General features: G+C 40.2%; 1 protein-coding gene across 4 annotated transcripts in view; it reads right to left on the minus strand.

Moving 5' to 3' along the window:
• The window catches only part of PPP2R5B (protein phosphatase 2 regulatory subunit B'beta), a 124,448-nt gene that overhangs the window by 20,188 nt on the left and 88,446 nt on the right, over positions 1-15,814 (minus strand). For all 4 annotated transcript variants that reach the window (XM_089662815.1, XM_089662814.1, XM_089662813.1 and 1 more), the window contains 3 exons: positions 15,205-15,264; positions 10,330-10,438; positions 3,619-3,672 (listed from right to left, as the gene is read on the minus strand). In XM_089662815.1, the coding sequence (XP_089518941.1) occupies positions 3,619-3,672; positions 10,330-10,438; positions 15,205-15,264 (223 nt within the window). The remainder of the gene's footprint in view (positions 1-3,618; positions 3,673-10,329; positions 10,439-15,204; positions 15,265-15,814) is intronic.

The raw sequence follows: 15,814 nt of genomic DNA on the forward strand, positions 1-15,814 counted from the left end.
ACTGGCAGGGGTGCCAGGTCTCCTAACACCTCTGCTGAGGACAGAGCCCTGAAACACACCCATATTTCTTGGCATAGCCTTGTATAGAGTTTGCAAAAGTGCGGCCGTGACCCAATACATTTCTCTTACTTCTCAATCCCACATTCTTTCTTCTCACTTCTCAATAACAAAATTTTGAGAACTAATTTACAGAATGTAATTTTTCCCCATACAACTGAAACGAGCAAGTGCCTTGCTCTGAAGAAGGGTGCAGGTCCCCTGAAACGCGTTAGAGGTTGTAGGACATCCATTTGAACCAGAGGAGTTCAAAGGCCATTTGGGTTTCTGGACAATTTACAACCTTGTCATTTATATTCCCTTTGTGAGTATATATTATAATTTTAAATCATATAATTATGTGCTCTGGATAGGTGTTTGCACCCTTTGTTTAATTTGTTTGTACATTTATATTTAGTATTTAATTTTGTAACACCCCCCCAGCATTCCTCCTAGCATAGGATGCTAGATAAATTTAGTGTTTGGCTCCTGTAATCAAAAGAGCAGAGAGTTTGATTGCTTCCCCCTGCCTCTGGAAGAAGCTTCCAGAGCTTTGGGTGGAAGATTCAAATAACCAGCCTGAATATTATCATGCTCCAGCCATTCCCTGGAAAGAAGTGTCCAGAAGGGGATTGGAAAGGTGATAAATAGTCTGAGGCACTAACGAGCTGGGTTCTTTCTCCTCAGGAGGGTTCTAGAGCTTGAGGGGCTGCTGTCCTGAGGCAGCTAATCTAGAGGCCTCAGTGGTGTCAGAGCTGAAGTCCTGGATGGATTTTCATAGAAGCTGATTGTAGGACCTCACCACAATGGATCTGGTCTGAGGAAGGACTGTCTCACTCACTGGACTGGGTTTGGAGGAAGCTAGAAGGTGGCAGCAGTCCTGAGGACTTGTAAGTAAAGACCCTAAAGCACCATGCAGTGTTCTGGAATTGCATTGGCTACCAGTAGTTTTGCATAAACTTAAGGTAACCAAATGCCAAAGAAACTTGCCTGATGGTTGTCAGCTATGAGGTCTTAGCCTTTTCAGAAAGTTACCTCAGGGTCTTCAGCCATGGGGTTTTAGACTTTTCAACATTCATGCTTACTTAATGAGAAGATGGTCTTCTAATTGCTATGCGCTAATCATTTTGGAGTATCCCATGCCCTAACCCCTCTCCTGTTAAAGTTTCTTTAAGCAATAAATCTTTATAAAACTTCCCCTAGACTGTTATTGAAGCCAGTGTGACTAGACTGGTGCTTGAAGGGACAAGAAGCTTCTAGACTTTTAGGGAGAAAAATAGTTATTATTACAAACGGCCCCTATGGGGGTAGTGCTACATTGTGTCCTTCTGATATTCGTACAAACACCCAATGTAGGACATGATGGTGTTAAAAAGGTTCACAGAAGTGATGGGTAAGAGAAAGAGCAAGACAAGCTGACAGGAGGATAAAGGCAGGGCTAGCTTTTGGATTTGTGGTACCCTTGCAAATTATTATTATGCTACGTCGTCCTTCCACTTTCCCCTAGTGAAAAATATGAATCTTTTTCTAGGCTCTTTGTATTCTTCTCCATTGACAATAACACCAGGAACAGAGATCTGCTGCACTGAGCTCTTCCCTGACCTTTCATCTTGTTTTTATATTTTTACGCACAATATCAGAATAATACAATCTTTACACAGTGATGTAGTGGTATAGTCGGTTCCAGGAACCAGAAGACATGAAATGATGGGGGGTGCTGCTGTCTAAGGGGCATGTGCCCCCTCACTATTATCTTCCTGTCCTTATCTGCTCTGTTGTGTGAAAGACATTTATTACAATCATATGAACTTATTTAACAGTAAATTGACTTCTCTTACTGCAGAATGAAGCAGTACTTGCAACATCTGATGTGAGCTGTACAATGACAGCTTCAGAAATGTCATTGCTTGAATTTAATGAGAAGCTAAAAGTGAACAGTACACACTGCAATTTGAACAGATGCTTCACCATGTAGGAAGGGGAAGAGATTTTGACAGAGACCTACCATTGCTTTTACAGATTTCCATTAAAATGATTTAACTTTTAAAATCACAGAGGATGAAGAGAGGAAGGAATTCAGGCAGCAGGTACATCAAATGAGGATAATTCTGATGTACTGGACGTACTGATACAACATCTTTCACCACTGAGAGAGTGGTGTTAGCATTATCAGTAGAGAGGCCCCCAATCACATTAACCCCACCAACACTCATACAAACCCTCACTGTTACCCTAACACTAACTTTTCCTGTGACCCCATACCTAATCCTCACTGTAACCCTAAATATAGCTTTCCCTTTAAATTTTACCCTAATCCTCCATGTAACCCTAACAATAACACTCACACTATCCCTCTTTGTACCTCTAATACAAAACTTCTCACCAACCCTTACTGCACCCCTAACACTTACCCTCCCTAATAGTAACCTTAACACTAACACTTAATGTAAACTTATGGCTGAAGCTTAGGTATTGCAATATTTACATAGGTCCAGCTTGGACCAATGTAAGTATGTTTGGGCCATACCTGTGGAAATCCAGTAGGCATTACTGCAATGGTCTCCACTAGCTGACAGGTGCCATAGTGAGCAGCTGTCCTGCTGTATTCTGAACACAGTAGGCTCAGCACAGGTACCATTTAGAGAACACTTTGCATTTTGCTCAAAGAATGCAAAGCAAACCTCTGATTGGATGAGGTGGAGAGAAGGGCAAGTGAAGTCACCGTCTCTACCTCCTCCAATCAGACAACGCTTTGCATTCATTGAGAACATGCAAAGTGTTCTCTGAATGGTGGCCAAGCAGAGTGTGTGTTCACTAAGCAGCAGGGAAGCTGCTCGGAAAGGGACCTGGAAGCTAATGACAATTACTGTAGTAGTGGAGCTACTTACACAGGGATCCTAAAGAAGCATGGTCCATTGGTCGAAACTGAAATACTGTAATTATGTATAAATTGCCATACCTAAACTTCAGTTTTATTCACTGATATGCTTATTTACCTCTGCTGCACCAGGATCCTCTGAGCCACAAAAATAACCCCCCTGCACTAGAGTCTAGGTACCAGAACCAGAATCTACAGTTTCAAAGAGATATACACACATATTTTATATCAGGGTTTCTTAACCAGGGTTCCTGTAGAGGTTGCTAGGGGTTCCTTGAGGAGTGAGCAATTTCTGTCTCTCAGATATGTTCCCAATGACACCATTGAGCTTTCTAGCTATCTGTAAAAGGGTAATTCTTCTCAATGACCAATAGTGTAATGAACATTCTTCCTAATCATAACACTGATGTATCATGAATTTTTAGCAGGAATTCCCTGAAACCGGAAAGTTATTTCAAGGGTCCCACTATATTGAAAAGCTTGAGAAAGGCTGTTCTATAGGTTATAATCCTTTAAAACACATTTTAAATTACATAATTGTGCAAATAGCAAAGGCTAGAAATGACATAACCCTATCTCAATATTTATTTTATTAAATAAAATCCAAAAGATGAAATAAATATATCTGTAATAAAATAATACTTGTCCTGCAGAGAAAAAGCACCGTATACCTCATGCACTCATGGAAACGATGCTATACTTACATGCTCTGTTAGTGAGGAGTCTTTCTCCAGGAACTGAACTGCACAATAAGCCAGCTGCAGGGGACAAAATTACCATTTTAAGCGCTTGCTGGGAGCATACGGGTTAGTAATTTACTCTATTGAAAAACCAATTAACATTAAGACACATTTTATTATGCAGTGTGGAAGAAAATAAGTATGAGTTAAGCTATTTACTACACTGACAAAAACATAATATACATTTTACATCTTTCACATATACTTCTGTAATCAGCCCAATAGGGGTGTCTCCCAACAACAAAACAAGATATAAATATGTGCCTGCCTTGACGGGCATCTTTACAGGGTGATTACAAGTGTTTTCAGTGAGAATATATTTTAAGATATTAGTGTGCAATCTAAATTATATATTTAATGTTACTTTTACATTTACTTGTTTACTAGGCTCATACTTCTAAACTATAAGGTTCGTTTTTGCCGTAATAACCTTTATTCTGAACAACCAATGAGAGTAGAAAGTAACAGTTACTTTGGTGAAAATAATGATTGTAAGTCACTTGAGCCTATCATGGTACATTTTCACAATCGTATTTCAAATATAGATATGTGGATGCAGGGCAAAGTAAATAATTCACTTAACTGCTGCTCCCCTTGCCCCACCCAAAATCGCACACACCAAAGCTCCATTTGCCCTTAGAAGCAATTCATATAAGTTCAAATCCACTCTGGTGGGAGTTTATATAAGGATAATTACAGTGTGGGTGCCACTCAGGTACCCAGTGCTGCATTGTGGAAGGAAGGAGGGTCAGTCATGTGCTCCCTATAACCAGTACCCAATATTCTCTTCACAACAGGCAGCGATTCAGCTTCCTACATCATCTCTCTGCCTTCTGCATTCTCCCTGACCAGTGAATCAATGTAATCACTTCTGTCTAGTGAACAGGAAGCTGACCTAAATGTCATTAATTAACCAGGAAACAGCAGAGCAGTATTTATCACAAGACTGGCTGGCTTAAGTTACAAATCATTTGGTATATAATAAATGTGCCCAAACATAGCCTACATTACTGTCTTTTAAAACCCCACTCCAGGCAAAAAAATGTTTGAGTGTAACTAATCATATACCCAGTCAATCTGTGTCCTTGCATTCCAAATGTTCTGCTTCTTTCTTCTGTAATCTGTCGGCAGTAGCTGAGAACTCCCCTGTCCTTGCTGAAATTTACTATTCCACAACATCACTGTATGCAGGTGAGCAACTTGCCTGTACAGAACGGTGCTGCGGACTAGTAAGCACCAGCAAGAGCTGGAGAGTTCTCAATTCCTCTGTCACTACCTCTCTTCGCTCAAGCCCACTTCTTTCAGTCTTCACTTTTCTGCATAGTTGGTGTGTATTACACATAGATGTCTCTTTCACACTTGACTAATTTCTAACTCTTGCCAAATGCCCCTATAGCATTTGACAGGTGTTAGACAGGTGTTTGGGAAGCTTTCTATGTTTTTTTTAACTTTATTTTTATACATTTTCATCATCAATATAAATACAACAATTTTCCATATATTAAATCATGCAGATTTCTTTTTTTTAAACAGATACCCATCCCCTCCCTCCCACCTCACCCCGTTCAAATGGGGGCTTTGGTCACCTCTTAATTTCTTCCTATTCCAATATTCTATTCTTAACCTCTTATTGTCTCCCTCCACTCTCCTTTTCCTATAAAAAAGAACTAACCAGAGACTATCTTTCTTATCCTGTCTGAACCCTGTCTTGCCCCTTAGTCAATTCTGAATATCTCCTAGATGTTTTAAAGACCGTCTATCTGTCCCAAATATTCTTAAATTCTTCAACTTTATCCTCTCCAATATGGTACAACTCCTCCATCCTATATATAAACTCTATTCTATTTATCTAGTCCATGATTTTGGGGGCTTCAAGGGCCTGCCAGAACCTAGGAATCAGTCTTTTTGCCGCATTAATTAAGTGAAAAATCATTGAGCTCCTAAATAGTTTCACCGTGATATCACTATTATGAAATAAACAGACCCAGGGTTCCTTCGGTACACTAATCCCCGTTATTTCCCGTATTTGTTGTATTATTCCCTGCCAACATTGCTGTATTTTAGGGCAATCCCACCATATGTGTGCCATTGTTTCTATCTTTCCACATCCCCTCCAACATAAAGCTAAGTTCTCTATTCATTGATTATGTGCCACACTAGGTGTAACGTACCACCTAACTAAATATTTATAATTAATCTCTATTGTGTTCATATCCACTGTGCCATGTATTAAATTACATATTCTCTTTTTTTCTTGATCATTTAATTTTGTTCCTAATTCCTTTTCCCACTTTTCTAAGAACGATGGAAAGACAGTTCTAGACATAGCAGTAGGAATCTTATATATGCGAGAGGGCACATGCCTTCGCATTATGTCCGTACTAAAAAGCTGTTCAAATGGATACATGTCTTGGGAAGCATTTTTAACACTCCCCAAATGCACTATGCACGCCTTTGAGACATATTCTAAGTGTTAAAACCGCACCACAAACGCCTATAATAAAGTTTAATAGTATTAACGTTCTGCAAACGCCTCACAAATGCCTGCCAGGCGTTTGAGGAGCATCACCATAGACTTGAATAGGAGGCTTCAACTCCTCCTGACTGAACATGAGGCGTCAATTTTTCAATGACATGACACTAACTCTTCAGTGGGAACAGCAATCTGTGCTGCCATGTGTAGAATTTTCATAGGCATTTGAGGAGCATTAAAAATGTTTCCCAAATGACTGTCTAACGCCTGCTAACAAAGCTAGTGTGAACTTAGCCTTACACTTACATTACACAGAGCCACAAAGCAGGTTAGTGAGTCATTGTACAGCATGGTTGTAAGGATGTTTACATAGACAAGGTTTTTAAACGTGAACAAACATTTAAATGTATATTATATATGCTGCGCTGCCACTTGTGATTCTATAAATACTAGTGCTGCCTGTGCCACTCTTCAATCGTGATTGTGTCCCACAAATGAACGGACAAAGTAAATAGATAAATCAATATGTGCCTAATACCATATATAAACCATAATGTGCCTTATATCCACCCCTCCTCCCCAGGGACTCGATTCATTCCTATGGATAGGGGGACGTGTGCATGTCTATATAGCCGTGCATATATGAAATACAATGCTAAAATATGTGCAAATTTTAAACAACCATGGACATCAATCCTCCCAATATGAGCCAATCACAATGAAAGATTAAATAACATTAAATATTAAAAAATGTATATACAGTGCACTTGTATGCAATACATGAAGTCCCAGTGTAAAACACTTTCCACATTAACATTCAATGTGATACAATGTGCCCCAAAACCGATCAGCTTCCTCTATACTTCTGAAGCCTCTATCCACTGGTTTTGGACTCCATAAATGAAAAGCTCTCCAGACCATCCACATAACTCAACCACCTTAAAAAGCAATCAGAGGAAAGCTTCCATTCCATAATACTGTTTTTATTGGATATAAAACACTTAAATGTGCACTTACATGTAAGCATATGTATGGCGCTTTAAAATATCCTAAGACACTGCAACTCCTCTGTACTCCCTCATAGGAACACATGTGGTGCTATCAAACCCTTCCCTACGCGTTTCATCACATGACGTTTTCAGGAGCGGAGCTAAAGCGCCCCACTGAATGGCCATATATACCCCACAAAATCCTGGTATCAATCGATATTGATTGGCGGTCACCATTTTGTTGTGGTCCCGATGGCCGCCATTTTGTTGTAGTCAGTTCTATGGTGTTATGTACTAGGATGCTGATACTAGTGGTCACCATTTTGTTGTAGTCTAGGCGGCGGCTATGATGTCATGGCTATACACATTGGGATCCGAGCATATTGTTTCAAATGCCGTGCTACACCTCATGATCCACTAAGCACTTGGCTAAAGGAACCAGTCCAAAAAGGTTTAACAACTTAGCAATCCTAGTATGTTGTACTCACTAGACTCAATTATTGGCGGTCGTCATTTTAATGGAGGTCCGGGCGGCCGCCATGATATTGTGGTCAGTCCCAAAGTAATTACACTTTTAGTCCCGATAAACAATATCGGATACTGTACTAAACCATAAATAGACAGTACTTAATTGGTGGGACCAGACCAAAAAGGTGTTAGAAATGTGCTAATAAAGGGGTTGTGCAATTTGTTAACCGGCGCCATATTTCCATGGCCCCGGAACACTGTACAATCATATATATGTGGTTGAAACGGATAGAAATAATAAAAATAAATTATGCTATGCACAGCCATACAAAGCAGTATGCAGGAGCTGACAGGGCAGAGAACTGTATTGTCTACATACAGTTCTCTCCCCCGTCGGTAATACTCGGCGATCACTGCCTGGGACCTGGTGATTGACAGCAGAGGCCGCAAATGGCGATGCGGGTATGGTGCACATGCCCTCTACCCGGAACTGCAAAATCACGTATATAAACACACATGATTTTGTGCACCCGTGCTGCCCTGTAGCAGCATTGCATACAGTCATGGCCGAAATTGTTGGCACCCTTGATATTTTTCCTGAAAATCATGTATTTCTCACGAAACGTATTGCATTAACACATGTTTTGCTATACACATGTTTATTCCCTTTGTGTGTATTGGGACAAAACAAAAAAAGGGAGGAAAGAAAGCAAATTCGACATAATGTCACACAAACCTCCAAAAATGGGCTGGACAAAAGTATTGGCACCCTTTCACAACTGCGGATAAATAAGAATGTTACAAGCATGTGATGCTCCTGTAAACTCACCTGGGGCAAGTAACAGGTGTGGGCAATATAGAAATCACACCTGAAAGCAGATAAAAAGGAGAGACGTTCACTTAACCTTTGCATTGTGTGTCTGTCTGTGCCACACTAAGCATGGACAACAGAAAGAGGAGACGAGAACTGTCTGAGGACCTGAGAACCAAAATTGTGGCAAAATATCAACAATCTCAAGGTTACAAGTCCATCTCCAGAGAACTAGATTTGCCTTTGTCCACAGTGCGCAACATTATCAAGAAGTTTGCAACCCATGGCACTGTAGCTAATCTCCCTGGTCGTGGACGGATGAGGAAAATTGATGAAAGATTGCAACGCAGAATAGTCCGGATGGTGGATAAGCAGCCCCAAACATGTTCCAAAGACATTCAAGCTGTCCTGCAGGCTCAGGGAGCATCAGTGTCAGCGCGAACTATCCGTCGACATTTAAATGAAATGAAACGCTATGGCAGGAGACCCAGGAGGACCCCACTGCTGACACAGAGACATAAAAAAGCAAGACTACAGTTTGCCAAAATGTACTTGAGTAAGCCAAAAGCCTTCTGGGAAAACGTCTTGTGGACAGATGAGACCAAGATAGAGCTTTTCGGTAAAGCACATCATTCTACTGTTTACCGAAAACGGAATGAGGCCTACAAAGAACAAAACACAGTACCTACGGTAAAATATGGTGGAGGTTCAATGATGTTTTGGGGTTGTTTTGCTGCCTCTGGCACTGGGTGCCTTGACTGTGTGCAAGGCATCATGAAATCTGAGGATTACCAAAGGATTTTGGGTCGCACTGTAGGGCCCAGTGTCAGAAAGCTGGGTTTGCGTCCAAGATCCTGGGTCTTCCAGCAGGACAATGACCCCAAACATACGTCAAAAAGCACTCAGAAATGGATGGCAAAGAAGCGCTGGAGAGTTCTGAAGTGGCCAGCAATGAGCCCAGATCTAAATCCCATTGAACACCTGTGGAGAGATCTTAAAATTGCTGTTGGGAAAAGGTGTCCTTCCAATAAGAGAGACCTGGAGCTGTTTGCAAAGGAAGAGTGGTCCAAAATTCCGGGTGAGAGGTGTCAGAAGCTTATTGATGGTTATAGGAAGCGACTGATTTCAGTTATGTTTTCCAAAGGGTGTGCAACCAAATATTAAGTTAAGGGTGCCAATACTTTTGTCCAGCCCATTTTTGGGGTTTTGTGTGACATTATGTCATATTTGCTTTTCTGCCTCTGTTTTATATTTGTTCCAATACATACAAAGGGAATAAACATGTGTATAGCAAAACATGTGTTAATGCAATACCTTTTTTGTGTGAAATACTTGATTTTCAGGAAAAATATCAAGGGTGCCAACAATTTCGGCCATGACTGTATATACAAAACATGTATCTCTATCTATGTATCTATATACAGTATATGCCAAAAGCTTACAAAGACTATAGATCCTCTTTAACATAATATATTAAAAAATGAACAAAAATATATGTGTTGATGTACAAGAGAAGATAGTAAAGTGGGATAATCATAAGAATTTGGAATTCTAGCAGGGTTAGCTTGCTGGGCAGCTGGCCTATACAAACTCATCATCACATACAGTATACTGTACATACTAACCAGCTGCCTCTCTGTCTGGGCACTGGAGACATGTTATGGAACAGAGATTAAACATTTATTACATGGAATTAGGAAGCAAGACACAATGCATTATTTAAATTTGTCTACTGTATATATGCTACAGTCAAGATCTAACTGATCCATTACAAAAATTCCACCCATACATAACTGTATAGGACAGCATTTTGGTCAAATGGGCAACTAAAAACCACCTAGGAAATAACACGTTCTATTTTCCCAATACCCCCATGTTAACATTTTTGTATCCCATCCCCACATATGGCAGTGTGGTCAGATGACATCTCTTACCTGGGCGTGAAATATAGAAAGTGATTTTGCTGAGTGCAGTGGTATCAATACACGGACAAGAAACTGTTTGTGTTCTGATTTCAGAGGTAAAGCAAAGCCATTGATGATACTGTGGAAGGAAAAGCATATCAACCTCAGACTGTGTAAAGACATGACCATAATTTAATGTCCAAAAGTAATAGAAAGTAATATGTATTTGTGTTGTAAAACAAGGTAATGTTCCCCCTGTGCTTAATATGTCCCTAAAAAATAGAAAGCCGCTAGCACCTCAATCCTATACCTCTAGGTGTGATAGCAAATAAACAAAAATATGGTGCAGCGCTACATATAAACATAAGTATATATAAATAAATAATAATAACACTGTAAATAAATATAAGTGAAAAAATAAATGAAAATATAAATGAACCAGAGATATGATCCTCACAGGATCTAAAAATGACGTGATAAAAGTGAAAAAATGTGAATCCAACCAGTAGGTCCTATGCTTGACCCAAAAAATGAAATAGTATATACAAGTGATAAGTAAAATGCATACAATCAATCCAATCCCTAACACAGGATGAAATACATACAAGAAGTGTGTGCACAGTGAATCTCAAATGCGGGATATAAATGCAACAATGTGATAAAGTGCTTAATATGTATACACCTATCTGTATATACAGTGAATCCCAAATGCGGGATAATGATATAACGGCGTGACAAAGTGTTTAAAAACAATAAGCATATAATAAAACACAATCAATATATCAATTCGTGAAAAACAATAAAAAAAAGTCCAATAAACTGCATACATGCAACTAAAGTGCTTCACTGCTCCAGGGCATGCAAAACGTGCAGTGTATGTGCACACCACACTGATTTATTATCCTTCAATGGCTGTAATGGCCCCTCACCTCAAGCAAGCGACCCCAAAGGGCCAATGCACCTTTTGGATCACACCTGGATCCTTCCTGATATGCACTCCTTGCTATCAGAACTCCAGGGACTTTATCCACAATGGCACCACATAGCAACACAGGTCTCCCTTCCACTGGATAGGTAGGTAGATACCCTCAAAATTGCCAACTTACTTTCATGTAGCTCATGAAACAAGAAAAAAGATCCTCCATAGTGCAATAGCTTTTTATTCCATGTTAAATAGATAAAAAACTACAAAAACTCACTTACGTTTAGATGGTATTACATAGGCTTTCACACCACATGTAATGGGTGTATTTGCAAGAACCAAGGTGTACCAAGATGGTGTTCCGCTGGATGTACGTCACCACGTGTCGATGCGTTGCGTCACGTATACACGTGACTTCCTCTGGACTCAGGAAGGTCCTGAGGAAGTCACCTGTATACATGATACAACGCGTCAACAAGTGGTGACATACATCCAGCGGAACACCATCTTGGTACACCTTGGTTCATGCAAATACACCCATTACATGTGGTGTGAAAGCCTATGTAATACCATCTAAAGGTGAGTGAGTTTTTGATCTATTTAACATGGAATAAAAAGCTATTGCACTATGGAGGATCTTTTTTCTTGTTTCACGAGCTACATGAAAGTAAGTTGGCAATTTTGAGGGTATCTACCTACCTATCCAGTGGAAGGGAGACCTGTGTTGCTGTGTGGTGCCATTGTGGATAAAGTCCTTGGAGATCTGATAGCAAGGAGTGCATATCAGGAAGGATCCAGGTGTGATCCAAAAGGCGCATTTGTCCTTTGGGGTCGCTTGCTTGAGGTGAGGGGCCATTAGAGCCATTGAAGGATAATAAATCGGTGTGGTGTGCACATACACTGCACATGTTGCATGCCCTGGAGCAGTGAAGCACTTTAGTTGCATTTATGCACTTTATTGGACTTTATAATTGCTTTCACGAATATATTGATTGTGTTTTATTATATGCTTATTGTTTTTAAACACTTTGTCACGCCGTTAGATCATTATCCCGCATTTAGGATTCACTGTATATACAGATAGGTGTATACATATTAAGCGCTTTATCACATTGTTGCATTTATATCCCGCATTTGGGATTCACTGTGTACACACTTCTTGTATGTATTTCATCCCGTGTTAGGGATTGGGTTGATTGTATGCGTTTTACTTATCACTTGTATATACTATTTCACTTTTTGGGTCCAAGCATAGGACCTACTGGTTGGATTCACATTTTTTCACTTTTATCACGTCATTTTTAGATCCTGTGAGGATCATATCACTGGTTCATTTATATTTTCATTTATATTTTCAATTATATTTATTTAGAGAGTTATTATTATTTATTTATATATACTTATGTTTATATGTAACACCGCACCATATTATTGTTTATATGTATTTGTGTTGTGTGCTGCACACTCAGGATCCACCTAAAGTATCAGGAATGATCAATGATATTCAGAACCTTCAGCAGAAAAATAGGCTCTTGCCAACATGTACGGTCTGGCAGTACCCAGTCAGCACCAAAGTCTTTTTGAACATGTGCTGTGAACACTCTCAGAGTGCAGTCCCTAAGGTTGCCTTGCTGGTGGCACTAAGCAGCAAGACAGACTAAGGCAGGTACTAGTCAATAGGCAAGTTCATGATCAGTGTAAGATCAAGTGTTGTATCCAAGTAGATGGAGATAGTGGGAGGACTGGGGTACAAGGATAGGGTGAGTGTAAACAGGGCCAATTGCCAAAACCAGAGAAAACAAATAGTCAAGACACATCACAGGGGTTAAGGTGGGTGGAGTTCAAGTAAGATAAGGACAAGAGACCACAAAAATGTCAATATGTAGCATGAATAAAAGCATACTCAAGAACTAACAACCTATTAAAAACGGAGTCGATACATCAGTTTGCATACTGAGAACCAGGAACACATGTGCATGCTTTGTCACGCTCTTCCACATGAACAGGAAAGCTTGTTAGCGCATGTAGACATTGAAGAGGTATCTAGAATGTCATGTATTAGGAAGGACCTAGCAGTGGGAACCAGAGAGCAGCATGACAATAACAGTGCAACAGAGATAACAAAAAAATAGGGAGTGTAAGCAGAAATGTCAACAGGATGAGCCAGCAACAATTGTTCTAGCCAACAGTCTGACACCCAACTGCATTCCCAATGGCGAGCAACCATTTGGATGAATTCATAATTTACTGGCAGTTGTCTATTCCTGTTTTTCAAGTTTAAAGGGAAAAAGACCTTGACCTTTCAGACAGAGCCACTACAGGAAGTTAGAACTTTCTTCTGTAACCAAAATGGTAGCAACTTTGACAACTGTAAATCTGCTGCCAAACTATGATGAATGAAAAGATGCCTAAAAGGGAGATATGGCACTAATAATGGGCATCTGTTGACATCTAAGATGCTGGCAGTAGATTAGTACATTTCAGAAGAAACTGCTTCAGAATATCTGTTTATAACACACTCATGAAGTGCTTCTCTTTCCAAAACAGAATTTAATGATAGTGTTGTGAAATTCAGTTTTATCAAATGTTTGAGGCTTCAGAACAATAAACTAGATTAGGGACTTTTCAGAGAATATGTAATAGCAGTCTGTCTGAGAATAAATCACACAGTATAATTCTTACTCAATTTCCTTGGTGTGGAAGGTAATAACATCGTTATCATGGGTGTAAAGGAGCAACTGCCTCATGACAGAAAATCGACTACTTAACCACCTTTAGATGCAATTACTATATTTAAATATTTCTCTTAACTGTTGAGCAGAGTTTCAAATTGATGTGTAGGAATCTGGACCAACATAAGGAAACAATAATGCTTCAAAATTGCAATTACAAATAAACCCACTTTGATGAAGTTGCAGATATATACAGAAATGCAATGTTTCAGAGGCCGGTGGTCCCTTTCCCAATGAAGAGCTCCCAATCTCATATTGTTGAGGGAACAGTGGTCAGGCAGGTTAGAAAATGAGCCTAAACTATTATTTTAACCTGTGAGTGCAGAGCTCAGTCATGGTATTATTATACAGGATTTATATAGCGCCAACAGTTTGCGCAGTGGTTTACAAAATGAAGCTAGACATTACAGTTACAATACAATTTGGTACAAGAGGAAACAGAGGGACCTGCTTGTTAGAGCCTACAATCTAAGAGGTAGTAAAAAATGTTGTGTCATCCAGGGTTCTTACCCAGACGGGTCAAGGGTTTCTGAGGTGCGTATATCTTATGGAGGAAATTGGATCTTCAGTTTCTTCAGAAACTGATAAACTCGTAATGGGTCCTGTAGCCCTCAGGCTACATAGCGACTTCGGAGGGATGATGTTTCCAATTCAGGGTCCATGCATTGCTAGCAACCTGCCTGCTCATTGTGCAAGTTAGCAAAGATCTATTAGGTTATGTTTTGGCAACAGTTCAGGGCCCCACCTGAGGGTGAAAGGAAATCTGTGCCCACATGTTGGGGTGTTGGCCAGTGCAGCAGGGAGCTTTGGGGTATACAGAGTGTGAGCACAGAGATTGTGTGGAAACACTGTCTGGAGGATAAAGACAAGAACCTGAGGACTGAGATCAGAGCAGCAGTGTTGTGAGTGATAGCTAGGATGCTAATGAATATTTGTGTTTTGTGACAGTGGAATTGGAGCGCTGAATAACCCCTGCTTGTGTAACCCATGTGTTTTGGAACAATGTTTTAATAAAAGTGAGTAAGAAAGGTCCCCATGTAAAAGGATGTAACGAGTGGAGTGCATCCTTGGAAGTGCTACCCTTGAGCTAATTTCCATACCTGATATAAGTCATGTCTGATGCTCTGTCAGCATCTCCTTCCCGTCCCCTCACACATACAGGAATGTTTCTATTTGTTGACCCACTATCTGATTATGCAGGCTGAGCATCTGACTGTACCCATAGGTCTGTGAGCCTCCTAAGACATTTACCTGCCAAGGATCTCCAGAAGCTCTGCTACACCATTAAACCGTTCTGTTTCATAGATAAATCTGCAAAAAGAAATAAAAACAATAAGTCAAAAACCGTGCTTCTCAATACGTGGAGGTACTTCTGATAAATCCAGGTTCCTATACAAAACAAGCTGTATTAGATATTTTTGGTTGGTTGAAATGGACCATTCATCCAAAAATAATATTTCCATTATAGTCACCCACTTGCCTGTTATAGCTCTTGAGCACTCCAGTGGTGTGATCTTCATACCATAGTTCCTAGCTCTGTTCTCACCTCCTTGTTTCAGATGTTCCTGACCACCTTTAGTTGTCCCCAGACCTCATGTTGTACTTTTATCGTAATCCAACATGGACATAGGAAATGTTTTATAATGCCCACAGCAGGTGTACAATTTCAAAACTTTTCAAAATAGGGTTTAACCTCTTGCCGACCGCGCATAGCCGAATGACGGCTTCACCGCGGCCGGCCAGTTCTGGGTGGACGTCATATGACGTCCTCCCAGAACGCGCTCTCCTGCGCGCCCCAGGGGGCGCGCACCCGGCGATCTCCGTGATCGCTGTGTCCTACGGACACAGCTGATCACGTGAT

This window comes from Staurois parvus, unplaced genomic scaffold (genome assembly GCF_062004578.1).
Source record: "Staurois parvus isolate SC_StPar_1 unplaced genomic scaffold, SC_StPar_1.0 ptg001556l, whole genome shotgun sequence".
Taxonomy (NCBI): Eukaryota; Metazoa; Chordata; class Amphibia; order Anura; family Ranidae; genus Staurois; species Staurois parvus.